A 15,614-nucleotide genomic window follows, 5' to 3' on the forward strand; every position below is an offset into this window, starting at 1 on the left:
TCTCTCCTCTGCCTTCACATCCCTACTACATCCCCAGGTACACCCCATGGTCAGTAACCTTGGGGGTTTACACTTCTGACAGTTGGAAATCCAAACTCCTTATCCTGGAACCCAGAGCCCTCCTCCCTCTCCCAGAAATGCCACTCCCAGGAAGCTAGGTCCACTCCACTTTTAAAGATCATAGAATCTACGGGCTGTAGAAGACTGTCCCACTCCTCAATTTTACAAGTAATACCAGAAGGAAGTGACTTTACCCAAGCTCATATAGCTAGTTATTTGTCATTCTTTCTACCACACTGCCTTTTCAATTAATGATGATATGATGATATTAGCATTCTTTTCAGCTTTTCCTTTTCTTCCCCTACAAACCCTTATTCCTGACACTGTCCTGTCTCCACGTTTCAGCCACACCCCAATTTCAAATGCCTTCTCCCACTTCCAGCTATCAAAGAAATCTACATATCTTCCAAGATCTAGTTCAAATTCTTTCTTGAACTCGCCTATCCTAAGTGATTGTTCACTCTTGTGTGTTTCATTAATTTCATTAGGTTGTCTAGCATATAGGTACACGGCACCATCCATGTGCTGGGCTGCATACTGAAGACACAATCAGCCCAGCCGAGGTGGCCCAGTGTTTGAGCATTGACCCATGAACTAGGAGGTCACAGTTCGATTCCCGGTCAGGGCACATGCCCAGGTTGCGGGCTCGATCCCCAGTAGGAGGCATACAAGAGGCAACTGATCAATATTTCTCTCTCTTCATTGTTTCTCTCTCTCTCTCCTGAAAAATCAGTAAAAACATTTTTTAAAAAAACAGTCAGTGATGAAGAGGCAGACATGGTCTTTACCCCCAGGAAGATCAGAGTCTGGTGTAGGGACTACAAGGAAAATGCCCTCTAGATAGAAGTCTGTGCTGCTGTGTATGGGAGGGATGGGAGTCAGGGACAAGTTCCAGGTGGTGGCATCCAAGCTGAATCTTAATGGCCAAAAGGAGATGCCAGATAAAACAGCAGCACATGTTCAGGCCGAGAGGGGACATGTGCAGACGGGATAGTGAGAGTGGGCAAAGCTCGTTGGAGGCAACTCTGAGCAGTTCAGAACTGCGTAGCATGGTGGGTGGAGCAGGGAAAGCATGGAGAGTGAGGGTAGAGAGGGACACAAAGGACACGTCAAGGGCCTTCTCTCACAAACTAAGCAGCCTCAGTTTTGTCCTCTCAACGCTGAAGGATAGGATTTGTATTTTAGATCATTCTGGCTACAGGGCCACCTAATCTAACCTTCTGTGTTAAAAGGTACTCAAAATTATTCTGTGACCAATGGGGTCTTTTTCTTCATTTTGTTCGTGTCCTCTGAATACTGAATTTTAAAATTCCTCTTCACTCTACCAGTTATTGTTATTTATATTACACCCTTAGAGAGAAAATCTTTACCATATAAGTATGAATTTAAGTATCTGACCATACAAATTCACAGTCCCTTCTCTGTATTTCCAAAATTTTAAAGCTCTGAAACTAAATTTTTGCTTAAGTTTGGCACCAAAACTAATTTAGATAGGGGCAATAGTAGAAGTCACCCAATATGAGGCTTTTTATAGCCTTTATCTTATTTCGTGCAGCCATCTATTTTTAGAGAAATGTTTATGTATTTGGTTATATGGTACTGCCTTGGTCCCATTGGGGAGTTAGCTAATATACCATGTGTGTTCTCTATTACTTTCCTAAGATCTGAGCAGTCCTGCATTTCCTAATGTTTCTCACCTTAGGGTTTTCAGATAAATGATTGTGGATCTGTAGTAAGCTTGAAGGGAATAGTGCAGAGGTCATCTGTACATATTTTCTGTTTGTGCTTCACAGTTAGGATAAAATGTTAAGGAATTGTTTTCAGGTTTTTTGACTAACAATGAAATGTAGCATAGTAATTCTCCTCGAGAGTATTTTGTTTGTTTTGAAAACATATCCAGTAATGACTATAAATGATGCCCTTTCATCACATAGAAAAAGATGGCAGTAACACCCGACCAGGCTTTGCAGAGTGTAAGCTGGTATGTATTGACGCTGGATGTTGTGCCACATAAAGTTTCATATAAAGAAGGTTCTTCCATAGTGAGAGTTCTGAAGAGCTACTTAGGTTAGAGCTCCCTCTGTTGACGGAAAAGTAACTTAAAATGATTTGGAAGATTTGGTTACTCAACAGAATCATGAACATCTATATTTAGTAAACATAATTTTGCCTCTTTACTGCCACCATATTATGTCAAGTGTTTGTTCCTTTGTACTTATGGTCAGTACTTTAGAAGGGAGACTTATGACTTCAGATTTTAGCAATGAACTTGAAATTTTTTCATTAAAAATATGAAAATTGAGATCATTCCAAGTCCCTTTATATGTTCTATTGTCTGCTTCTCAGCCCAGGTTTTGAACACTCAAATTGAGACCTAAATTAATTTTCCTGAAGGTACATACTCATAGTTTCTATATCTGTTGTGTATATCATGTTTGGCAGAGTTTATGCCCCTGGAATTATCTTGAAAGCATATGTTCATGTATGTGTGCAGTGTTCTCAAAAGAGTCCACAGCTTTTCATCATTTGTGGTCTAGAGAAAGTTGAGAAGCACTGCTCTGAAATAAAAGCTTCTATGACCCTGTGACCATGAGTAAGTGTGCACAAGGTTCAGTAAATGATTTTCTACCCAATAGAATGGCCAGCAGATAAAGGTGTTCCTAGAACCAGCATTGGTTTTGGTCTTTCTTCTGCTGGAAGAGGCTCTGCTGAAGGAAGGAAGCTTTCTTTACTTTCCTGGTGATCTTTCCAGGCCTCAGAGAAAGAAAATATTTGAAAGTTAAGAACCCTATATGCTGTGCTGTGGTGAGAGCAGCCTGGTTGGGAGTCCAGCTTCAGTTCTTGAGCTAAATTAATTTGTTCTACCAAACCACCAACTCGGGCTTTGCATAGAGAGAGAGCATTTGAGATAAATTGATGATAAAGGACCTACCTCCAGTGACCTTAAAATCTCACTGAGGAGATGAAGCATAATAGCCTAAGTAGAGAAGACTACGTGACACAGACTATGTACCTGGTGAGGGAAACTACAGAGTAGGGGCGGGGATCAAGAAGTGACCTGAGAAGTGAGGCGAGGAGCAGCAGGCTGAATAGTTTGCCCAACCTCTGGTTTAGAGGGGGTGAGGGTGAGAGCAGAAGGAATTTCTAGAGGGTTTGTTGCTGTGCAACGGTATGAAATCGTTGTTTTAATAAGAATAATATGACAGCCCTAGCCGGTTTGGCTCAGTGGATAGACCGTTGGCCTGCGGACTGAAGAGTCCCAGGTTCGATTCCGGTCAAGGGCATGTATCTTGGTTGCGGGCACATCCCCAGTAGGTAGTGTGCAGGAAGCAGCTGATTGGTGTTTCTAACTCTCTATCCCTCTCCCTTCCTCTCTGTAAAAAAAAAAGTCAATAAAATATATATTTTTTAAAAAGAGTAATATGACAGACAAATAGAGGAAGGAGTGAAGGTGTGAAGGGAGGAGAAGAGAATTCAGAAGTCAATCAATCTAGACATGCATGATATGATGACTTGGATGGCGCAATTATGGTGGGGATGGCAAGGAAGGTCAGAGTTTAGGGGTCACTCAATAGGGCAGCCTAGCAAGCCCCAGGGACAGTAGATGAAGGAAAGTGGATAATATGATTCCAAGAATTTGGATCTGGGAGGTGGGAAGCACAGTGATATGGATAGAGAGAGTCTGGAAAAGGGCCCATTTGGTGGGAGTGTGGCGCAATGGTAACTATTGTAACTTCTCTCTGAGCTGTGGGTGAACCTCCTGGATCAGGCACAGAATTGGAAGCTGCCATGGTGACTCAGTCAGTAGTGGAGGCTGTGCCAGACCACTCGGGAAGCCAGGTGGCCCCAGGTTTGGTTTCTAATGGTGAGAGTAGAGCAGTAAGAGCGGAAGGACGGGCAAAATCACAGGTAGCAAAGGGAAATCTAGAATTTCCAAACTAATCTCCCTCCTCTCCCCAGTAATTCATCTATTTATTTGTCTGACTTCATTCCATAAAGGATTTGAAGCAGCTTCCAGAACTCATTATGGAGTATTGTGATAAGTCTAATATTATATTCAATTCAGGATTTAGTCACAGGGCCCTTTTTCTTCAACCCAAGCAAGTAATTGCTACAATTTGCTGAGTGTTTTTATGCACCAGGCACTGTTGGCTCTTTAAACATCAGCTCATTTACTCCTCAGAACTTTCACTGTAATTATTTTTAAAAAATTTTTTCTTGATCACAACACTGCATGGCATGTAGAAGTTATTCCATAAATATATGACTGACTAGTTATAATAATCATTGAAGAAGCTGTAGAAAACTGGGGCAAAAAAAGAAAAAAATAGGTAATTCCCAAACTCAGATAGCAGTTGGGCTAGCCTTGCTTGTGTTTCCTTCGAGTCTTTTTCTGTTGTCCTTAAAGTCAGTTCTCATACACAGACATGCTGCTCTTAGAACAGATGATAGAAGTTGCCTTTTCCCCCTGAGTGTTTTAAAATAACTGAACGCTGGTTAAGAGCTTGTTTGGTCTTATTTGCCTCTTCTTCGTAAAGGTAGAGGGTCCTTTGTAACTGTGCCAGAGAGCAGACACAGACCCTGGTGAGAAGACGCTAACCACTCTCCCCTCTCCTCCGCTCTCCAGGCTTGTTATGGCATCCTCAAGATCCCAGAAGGTAGCTGGCTGTGTCGCTCCTGTGTCGTGGGCGTTCCTGCACAATGTGTGTTATGTCCAAAGAAAGGTGGAGCCATGAAGACCACCAGGACGGGGACTAAATGGGCTCATGTCAGCTGTGCCCTATGGATTCCAGAGGTAAGAACTCATCCGGGCCTGTGAGGTCATCTGCGCCAGAGAGCCCCCATTTCCCACAGCATTCACACTGACAGCCTCATGGAGATGCTTTATGTCTGCCCATGTTGCTGAGGCAATACTGCTTTCACTTGAACTCCCTCATATCCTTGGATGCAAGTGAGTATGTAAGCCCGTGATGGTTAATTTGCAGGTGACACTGCCAATGGTATTGGATAAATTTGTATGAAAGAAGCACACAACACCAGGTTATAAGCAGCAGGTGTTGTGTTTTTTATATATAAGGTAAAACTTACCTTAAAATACCAAATCTTAAGGGTAGGGTTTCATGAATTTTTATAAATGTGCATCTGGAACCATAACCCAGATCAAGTTGTGGAACACTCCAGAAGGGTTCCTCATACCTACCTTCCAGGCCTGTCTGGGTCCCTATTACCCAAGAGTGATTTCTGCTGTGTTAACTAGTAGTTTTGTCTGTTCCCAAACTTCATATACTAGTATATAGAATCATCACACAGTATGCTCTTTTTCTGTCTGCCTAGCACTCTGTGTTGTAGCATCAGCATTCATTCCCTTCTATTCCTGAGGAGTATCCCACTGTATGGCTACACCGTGATTTATTTATCCAATCTCCTTTCATAGACATTTGCGTTGTTTCCAGTTTTAAGCTATTAAGTGAGCAACAGCTCTGTTCACCATTGTGATGGTGCCCTTTGATTTTTGAAGCTCTTTTCTGTACTTGGACTCAACATTTGTTTTAGACATTCTTTATTCAAAACTCCATCCCTCATTTCATCTTGTTTTTTAGTTTCTAATATTCCCTGATGGGTTATGTGCATACTAAGTTGATTAAAAGGGGCTTTCAGACATAACTTACTTCCTAGGGCTGCCCTTTTTATTAACCTGTTTGGACATCCCACTCACATCCTCTTTCCCCAACCCCTATCCAAGCCAGCAAACTTGTCAGTTTTAACTGTAGGACAAGATAGACTGCAGAATTTAGTTCATGGTGGAGCTGATGACTCTATATCAGCAATTCATTCTCCTTTAAATCCTTCCTGGCTTTATTCTTGTGTCAGTTCCAGGTGGAGTTAGTCAACAATGGAGCTCACAGAGTTAAACTGAAAGTTCTGCATACGTACTGTAATATTCTTAAGGATGTAGAAGTCAGTATTTTCAAAGATATTTGAGTAGTGGCTCCTTTTTCTTACTAAGAATATCCCATCTTGTAGACATATGAAATGAACCCTCAGGTTTCTGAGAGTGACTATTTTCCAGCAGCAAATCCCCCGAAGAATAGAGCAGCTCCCTCAGCATACGGAAGTCTGGAACATGACTCAGGAAGAGTTCTTTAAAAGTAAAAGAAGCCGAGACTGGTTTGGCTCAGTGGATAGAGCATCAGCCTGTGGACTGAGAGGTCCCGGGTTCAATTCCGGTCAAGGGCATGTACCTGGGTTGCGGGCACAGGATGTGAAGAGGCAGCTGATCGATGTTTCTCTCTCATTGATGTTTCTAACTCTCTCTGTCTCTCTCCCTTCCTCTCTGTGAAAAATCAATAAAATATATTTTAAAAAAAACAAAAAAGTAAAAGAAGCCTTCTCACCTATTGACATTCTCTTAGAACAGGGGTGGGGAACCTTTTTTCTGCCAAGGGCTATTTGGATAGTTATAATATCATTCTCGGGCCACACAAAATTATCAACTTAAAAATTAGCCTGCTGTATTTGGTCAAACATTTAATTTACTCACCCAAATGATTTGGCAGGCTTTATGCTGCCCGCGGGCCAGATGTTCCCCACCCCTGTCTTATGGTTTCTAGTTCCAGGTTTCCAGTGCCTTTGGGGCTGTCAAAGACCTCTCTGATCGCCCTGCTGTTGGTTTCTTGATGTGGGCAGAATTTGTACTAGTTTAACCATCCTTATTCAACATTCTTTCACTTTTTAAAGTTGTATCTGCCTTAGAAACTCGTATACATATTTGAACTTTAAAAAAAGAAGAAAGAGAAAATACTTTATTACCAGAAGTTGCTTGGCTTCTTATTTTCATATGGGGGGTGGGGGGGCGGGGCAGGGAAATTCCATCTTTTTATTTATTTTTCTTTTTTTTTTCTTATTTTCCATCTTTTAAAAGACCAATTTCACTTCGAAGCTATTTGGGCTGAGGGAGTAAAGTAAGCTAATGATAGAAAGTGATTCTATAGACTTTAGTCTGCAGATGTTATTCTCCTTATCCTTTCTACTTTTGTACTACAGTCTCTTCATTATACAGATTACTGCTACTTTCCAACAGTGTCATGCTTCTTTGTAAGCCAAACTGAAAGGCCTGTTGCTGCCTCTGGTTTTCATCCTTAGTTGATTAAATGAAAAAAGAAAAAGGAAAAAAAGTAAAGCCTTTGGCGCCGTCTCTAACATGATAGGTGCTAGATTTTGTGAATGTTTACTCCTTTCCTTGGTAACTTTCTTTGGTTCCTAAGTAAAGTATAGACACCTTTGATTCCCTAAGGTAACCAAGCCTAGTCTTCACGCCTGGTCTTTCACCCTATATATAAACCCCTTACATTCTGGAAATGATGGAAGGTCTGAGCAGTGACTACAGACAAGTTTTATTTATTCTTAGTTCCATAGTAACCTTAAGAGACATCGCACGCCCCATTGTTTGATGTTCTGAGCTTCATGTAACATCATTTATGCTTTGTGAAAGGTACTGTGGGAATACCTCGGTGCGTCTGCCTTATGGTGTATTTTATTTGCAGGTCAGCATTGGTTGTCCTGAAAGGATGGAACCAATCACAAAGATCTCCCATATCCCACCCAGTCGCTGGGCCTTAGTCTGCTACTTATGCAAAGTGAAGACAGGAGCATGCATTCAGGTAAGTCCCCATGAGAAGTGGTGGAGCAGGCAAACGCCAAACTGCCAGACTCTCCCTCCCAGTCACAGATCTGCGGTCAGCCACTCCAACAAGCAATGCTGGGTCTTGTCCTGGGAAACGGTGTTTAACAAACACAATCTGGACCCCAAAGGCCCTTTTAATTTTTAAAATGTATTTTTATATCTGGCAGAACTAGTTATTTCATCTTGCTTTTTTAAAATTTTTTCCTACTGATAACATTTATTTTAACTACAGCACGTTAGCAACTATAAAAGAAAACAAAATTAAGGAAAACTATTCCCACCGGGTCTACTACCTTAACACATTGCCTGTTTATGTCTTCTAAGTTCTCTCCTGGTTGCTCCTCATATGTGAGCCCCTTGAGAGCCAAGGTTGTATATTATTCTTTGAATTCCCCCTAACGTGCTGTAGTTAAAATAAATGTTATTAGTCATTCTGTACTAGCACATTGAATTTATATCCATTGATTAACTTATTTTTCTTAATGCAATGCCTGCATGTTTCCATTATTTTTGCTGTTTAAAAGAATGATTTTTTTTACAACAATTAGTAACTGGCAGCATGACTGGCAGTAAGGAAAAACATTTCAAGGAGAAAGAAAAGTTTGTTGTGTAAAATGCTGCTGAAGTAAGAAGAGGGACACAAATTGACTCCTGGACTTAGTAGAGTGACTATTGGCAATCTGGATGAGTTTAGGTGGAGTGGTGAGAGCAAGAGCTACATTGCTGTGAGTCAGGGCTAAGAAATGGACTAGGAATAGTCCAGAAAAGTGGGGGAAAGAGGTCTTTTCTTTAAGATGGAAGAAGTAAAAAATGTGTGTGCATACTTGTTAACATAGAACATAACAGTATACATGCAAAGGAAGTGATCCAGTGGAGAGGAAAAACTACTGGAGCAAGGTTTTTCAGTTGTTGAGAGATGGCGGGGGGTGGGGGTGAGCGATGGAGTGGTGGCTTTAGGCAAGAGCAGGTAGTTCTTCCCAGGTAACAGGCCTGAAGGCAAAGTGTGTAGGTAGATGTGCTGGTGGGAGGCTGCAGAAGTGCTCCTGATTCATTTCCTCAGGCAGGAAGCAGGAGCATCAGGTGAGAATGGGGATGTGTGTGGGCCTAGAAGTATGAGGAGAAAAGTGTAAAATAGTTTTATAGTCAGTGTCAGTGCCAGGCTGCATTAAAGACCCGCCCCCAGGAGGGCCTGTGCATGTGTCCTGACCAGGAATCGAACCATAACCTCCTGGTTCATAGGTCAACGCTCAGAAGAACTGGTGGCTGCTGTTGGAGCTAGAGTTTAGCACACGGTGGCTGCAGTAGGTTTTATAGGCTGGCTTGAGCTGTTTCTGACATTGATTCGGTGATCAAGTTTTGAGAAAATTGCTCTGGTACCACCCATTTGTCTGCTCATGGATTATTGGGGATTAAGGGCAAGAATTTCTGAGGACATGTGCACCAGGCCCTTGGTGTTCCAGGCAGGTATCATCTCGTGAATACCTCATGAATAAAGAAATGTGGAGATTATTTGGAGATTATTAATAATGCACATTGACGTTTAAAAACCACATGTATCTGTTTAGTTATTACTAACCTGAGGGGTTCAAATAACTAACTTCCTCCACAAATTAGCTCATTTTAGTTGAACCAGACATTTGTTTCTTGTTTTCTTTCACTTATTTAGACGCATTTTTTTTGAGTACCTACTTGTTCAGTAGTTGATGGCAATGCATAAGGAATGGTACAGCTTCTGTCCTTAAGCGCTATGGCCAGGGATTTGACTCCAATTATACTATAGGTACAGTGTGGAAAGTACCATTATTATATATATATATATATATATATATATATATATATATATATATATATATATATATATATATTTTTTTTTTTTTTTTTTCAGAGAAGAAGGGAGAGAGAGATAGAAACATCAACAATGAGAGAGAATCATTGATCGGCTGCCTCCTTCAGGCCCAACACTGGGCATCAAGCCCGCACCTGCAACCCAGGCAGGTGCCCTGACTGGGAATCGAATCGTGACCTCCTGGTTCATAGGTAAATGCTCAACCACTGAGCCATGCCAGCCAGGCAAAAGTACCATTATGGAAGCATAGCATATGGTAATGTGGGAGGCAGACTAGGTACAGCATGACTCTTTACAGGGGCCAAGGAAGACGTGTCAGACAAACTTAGTGCTGTGTTAAGCCTTAAAGAGGAGTTTGAAATTTGGGGGTTTTGGTCGTTTGCCTGTTTTTGCCATTTTCTATAAGAGCAGATTTCCTGGGATACTTAACAAAGCCTCTGTCATGATCAATTTAGGACCAGCTTTCCCCCTGTCTTCCCTTTGCTTCCCGTGGAGTCTCGGTGTAGGCCCAGGGATACAGGGCTTCCCCTTCCCTCCCAGCCCCACTGCCTTAACACCCCTTCTCTCCCTGTAGTGCTCGGTGAAGACCTGCACCACCGCCTTCCATGTCACCTGCGCCTTTGAGCACAACCTGGAGATGAAGACCATCCTCGACGAGGATGATGAAGTGAGATTTAAGTCTTTCTGCCTCAAACACGGCCAAAGCCGGCAGAAACTCGGCGAGACCGAGTACCCCCTGTACAGGGCCAAAGAGCAGAGCCCAGCCAAAGGCAACAAGACCAGCCCACGAGCGCAGAAACTGCAGGAGCTGGAGGAGGAATTCTATAGCCTGGTCAACGTGAAAGATGTGTCCTCAGAGCTGAAGCTGCCCCTGCTAACTGTGGACTTAATCTACAACTACTGGAAACTAAAACGGAAGAGTAACTTCAATAAGCCATTATTCCCTCCGAGGGAGGATGAAGAAAAGGGCTTAGTGCAGCCGAAAGCGGAAAGTATTCACACTCGCATGAGCATGTTTATGCATCTACGGCAGGACCTGGAGCGGGTAAGGTGACCAGCTGTGACTAGTGTGTAGGCCTCGGTCTGCATAGAAATGGAGGTCCCACTTCCAGGCTTTGCTAAGGTCACCTCATTTATGGTGTGGGTTTCTGTGTTCTGATATTCTGATTTCGCTGTGGTCCCCGACAGTGGACTCTGTTTAAATTTTGGCAGGCATAATCAGGGAATTAGTCCTCAACTTATATTTATATCCTCTGTGAAATCTGAAATACATTCTCATTTGGTTCACATCTATTCACCATTGAGCCTCAATTGGCTCAGTTCTGTTGTACTGACACACTGAAGAAGACTGAAGGCTGCCTAAGAAAGAAGGAATTTTGGTCAGGAAAGCACTAGATCAGAGTTTCTCAAACTCAGCACTGTTGACATTTGTACTGGATAATTCTTCGTTGCAGGGGACTGTCCTGTGTTGTAGAAGACACTGTAAGATGCTCAGCAGAAGCCCTGCTCTCCACTAGTAGCAACATCCCCCCCCCCATACCCAGCTGTGACAACCAAAAATGTGTCCACATAATTCCATTTAACTCATGATGTATATATATCAGGGATCTACTAAATTGGTACTACAGGGGTTCAAACATAAGATAGGCTCTGTGTTTACCCTAGAGAATTTTATAATCTATAATAATAAAAGTGTAATATGCTAATTAGACCAGACGTCCTTCCAGATGAAGCCAGGGTGTGAGGGAAGCCCGGATCGCTGCGCCAGAGGGAAGCCGGTGCAGGCAGCCGGGGGCAGGAAGGCCTACTCTTGCACGAATTTCGTGCATCAGGCCTCTAGTCAAGTATAATTATAGAGATGGCTTGGTTTTTTTCTCTGCTACCAGAATTTGGAAGGAAACTAATATAGTTGGCTCACTTTAAATTTTCACTCACATATATAGCACTTACTGTGTGTAAATATTAAGTCGTTTAGCCCTAACATGCCTATGGAGAAAGTGTTATTATTATCCCTACTTACTGATGAATTGGGGTGCAGAAAGGTTGAGTAATCTGTCCAGGTGGGAGCATGACAGAATGAGGACTTCACCTTATAGCTGTGAGCAAAAAGGTCACTTCCAGTTTCCTAGCAGACCTCTCCTGATGGTCCAGCGCTCATTAGAAAAGTTGTGCTGGATCCAGCATTGCCATTGTTTACCCAGGCACCGAAAGGGAAGGCTGAAATGTTCAATCATCATTCAGGCTTCCCACCTGATTGTGCAGATAAACATCCAGCCCAGGACACGGCAGGGAGAATAGGTTTCAGGAGCGGCTTTGAAACATTTTGCTTGTGCTCTGATTGATGTGGGGACCGTGATCCTTGACTGACCGTGCTGTGTGAACTGCTGTGGAGTGACTCATGCAGCTTTTGGGTTGCGTCTTCTCTCCTCACCATCTTCTCCCCCCACCCCGCCCCACTGCCAGCCCACCTGGCTTTCGTTGTCTAAATTTTAGCTAAACAATTGTAATGGTCAGATTTGCATAACGTAACAAAAATCTCTGTTTGCTGGGGGCTGGGCTTTCAGGTTCGAAACCTGTGCTACATGATAACCAGACGAGAGAAGCTGAAACTGTCCTACAACAAAGCACAGGAACAGATCTTTGGTTTGCAAGTCCAGCTGCTTAACGAGGAAGCAGCCGAAGGTAACGTCTAAATCAAAGATATTCTAGAAAATGCACAGATTCTGGTTGCATTCCAGTTCAACAGTTTAAACTGTATGTCAGTTGTTTCACTTAAAAAATATTTTAAAATTCTTGTCCAGTATCTCATTTGTTCTGATATAACATGGCCCATTTAGCTATCACCTCATGACAAAAAAATCCCAGGGTCGGGTTGAAGGAGTTGCATATCTAAGGCAGGTAATCTAGATCCCAGACAGATATTAGGAGCCATTAGGTGGAGCCATGAAATTATCTTGTAATTATTGGATTTATTTAGAAATCAAGAGGACAATATCTAATCCTAGTTTCCAGAAAACATTTCATTCCAGTGTTAGACATCATAACAATAGTCTGTTACCAGTAAAACAAATCCTTAGCTAGAAGTTAGGAGATCTGGATTCCTATCTCTTTATTTATTCGTTGATACAGGGGTAGACAAAAGTAGGTTAATAATAAATAATACAATAATTAATAAATAATGTAAGAATAAATTCTGTTTTGCTTACTCACAATGGTAAACCTACTTTTGCCAACCCCTGTAGTTGTTGAGCACCTACTATGGACTAAGAACTGAGCTAGAAGATAATCAGTGAGACAGAATCCCTGCCTGCAGGGTACGCTGCCCATTAACAAGAGAGATTGGTGAACATAATGACAGTGCCCTAGACCTGGGAGCTTGGCTGGAATGATGAGTCATGCTCAGTGACATGTGTAGCCTCCCTGACCTCATTTAACACAGAAGTTGGTGGCAGAGCTTGGGCAAGCAGGGGTCACTGAGCAGAGTGTGCAGAATCCAGCTCCTGCCGAGGGCCAGCCATAGAGCAAGAGAGACACCCAGAAACGAGGGCTCAGGGGTATTTTTTAGTATCATGGGTCACAACAGAATGGTGTAGCAGGAAGCAGCAGAGCTGCTTGGCCACCAGAGCACCATGACAGACAAGACAAGAAGAACCAAAAGACAGCAGGGAGGAGCCCCTGCATACTAGATACTATTGGTCCCTAGACCATGTGGCTTCTGATTGGTGGGAGCCAGCGCCATAACTGCTTGTGGCATCAGCAGGTGGCAGCCCCTGATAGAGAAGGGGCCTGTGAGTGTTCAACATGGACCCTTAGGGGAAAAATTCTATCCATTGGGGCACCTAATAGCTGCCCTCTCTATCTGACATTTTTGTGAGGCCACATTAAGATGGTCATAGGCAAAGGTCAAGTCCCTACACAAGGAGAATTGTCTGGCAGTACTCTTCATTTCAGAGCACTCAGAATCGGAGCGAGAGGAACACCTATCCAGCACTCCCCAGACTAAGCTGATTGCAGGCCGCTGGCAGGGATGTCATGATTCTCTCCTGCCAGGACAGAAAATGCATAGGACCCACCCATTACCATTCTACACTCATGTATTCTTCACCCACCAAAGCCTGTGCTATGTTCCCAAGGAGAGATTGGAGGATGAGATCTGAAATGTTTAAGGCACATGCTAAGTTCTGTGCAGTACCCACACACAGGCACATACATACAGATCGACAAATAGGGAGAGCCTGTTTGTGTGTCATTGCTAGTGACATTCTTTTCAGAAATGGAGAGGGCACAGATGGGATGTAGGAGGCAGCACACTAGTCCTTGTGATCATTTACAGACTGCGAGAGCAGAGGTGAGGAGGTTGCTGAGGTTCCCCTGCCCCGAGCTCTAGGTCCGCTCCCCCTCCCACCCCCCGCTGCTATGCCATGATGTACATCCACATCAAAGTCAGGTTCTTGTTCAACATGTGAAAAATGGATATGTGAATGCACTCTGCCGTCAGCATGTACGTCATTATTTGAATCAGTTGTTAAAATGAATCTTTCTTTTTGATCTCAGGACCTCCTTTGACAAGTGCACTAGAAAACTCATTGTTTTACCCACCACCGAGAATTACCTTAAAGTTAAAAATGCCCAGATCAGCCCCGGAAGACTGCCGAAACAGCTCCGCAGAGACTGATCATGGACCCCTCTCTCCTGGCAGCAACTCCCCTGTTCACAGTATGGGGAGCGCACAAGTGCCTCAGGAATCATTAGAAATGAGAGCGAAATCCCACCCGAGGCATCCATTAGAGAGCAACAATCACTGTTTCCTGACCAGTCTGGGCCTTTCTAGGAGTGAATCAAAGGATCCCAGTCCGGCTTGGACGACTCCATCTCCGGAGTCCTATCAAGGGCAGTCACTGGGGAAACCCCTGGTCCTCCAAGCTGCCCTGCATGGACAGTCCTTAATTGGAAATGGGAAAAAACGTTCTCGCTCCAAGTTTGCCAAATCCAATGGCCTGGAGGGCAGCTGGTCTGGGGATAGCACCCCAAAAGACAGCTCGAGTGAAATGTCATGTGGCCAGGATACCATGCTCAGCTCCCACCTGGCCAGTCAGGGCAGCTTTAGAAAACCTACCGTGGAACACTTCAGCCGGTCCTGTAAGGAGTCCACCAACAAGTGGATGAGGACCACAGGCGGCCTCCAGTGCCATGGGAAGCCAACCAAGAATGTTAACCCCAGGGAGCAGCTCTGGGGCAAGCAGCTTGCCAGGCATTCTGCAGGGAAAGCTCCCTATCAGGAAAACGATGGGTATTGCCCAGATTTGGAGCTGAGTGATTCAGAAGCAGAAAGTGATGGGAATAAAGAGAAAGTCAGGGTAAAGAGAGAGGGCTCAGGCAGGGAGAAGCCTCCCCGCGCCTCTAGACGGGATTGCCGTGGTAAACGCAAGAAGACACATTCCCTCTCCCACAGTTCAATGCAAAGGTGATTTCCAACTTCCAAGAACAACTCAACCTTTGCCTTTGCCTCGTGTGTTGTAGAAACCCCACACACCAAAAGGATTCTGGCACATGTTGGGGAGGCATTTTGGTGAAAAGAATAAAATGTTTCCACAGTTCATTGTTTCTGAACCAGTTTCAAGTCTAGTTTTCATAAGCACGTTATTAGAATTGCAGATTGCCCCAAAGGTGGGTTTTGGTTTTTGGTTTTGTTTGGGGGTGGTTTTTTTTTTTTTGCTTTTTTTTTTTTTTTGCTTTTTTTGCAAGAGACCATTGAGAACAGCTGGGCCCAGAGTATTTATTCAGTAAATACTTGAAGGCGGCTTTCCAGTTACGCAACACATTGATGTGCATATGTGTTAAGAATTCTTGCGTTGTTAATAAGTTTGCAAGAGACCACAATGATCAGACACTAAAACTACTTATCCTTTGAAGCTACAGCATGTGGCTCCTAGAGCGCCTGTCTGTAGCAAGTTTCTAACAAGACTGGCATCTGAAAACCCTCAGGGAAAGACCAGGGACCAACATCTCAGATACTGTCAAACC

General features: G+C 43.4%; 1 protein-coding gene across 1 annotated transcript in view; it reads left to right on the forward strand.

Annotated features, from left to right (window-relative positions):
* The window catches only part of JADE3 (jade family PHD finger 3), a 103,252-nt gene extending 88,065 nt beyond the window's left edge, over positions 1-15,187 (forward strand). Inside the window, exons 7-11 of the mRNA XM_059678943.1 lie at positions 4,688-4,855; positions 7,605-7,721; positions 10,165-10,635; positions 12,155-12,272; positions 14,145-15,187. Coding sequence (XP_059534926.1) covers positions 4,688-4,855; positions 7,605-7,721; positions 10,165-10,635; positions 12,155-12,272; positions 14,145-15,058 — 1,788 coding nt within the window. The 3' untranslated portion in view covers positions 15,059-15,187. The remainder of the gene's footprint in view (positions 1-4,687; positions 4,856-7,604; positions 7,722-10,164; positions 10,636-12,154; positions 12,273-14,144) is intronic.
* Positions 15,188-15,614: the final 427 nt, after the last annotated feature.

The sequence above is a fragment of the Myotis daubentonii genome, chromosome X (assembly GCF_963259705.1).
Source record: "Myotis daubentonii chromosome X, mMyoDau2.1, whole genome shotgun sequence".
NCBI classification, from domain to species: Eukaryota; Metazoa; Chordata; class Mammalia; order Chiroptera; family Vespertilionidae; genus Myotis; species Myotis daubentonii.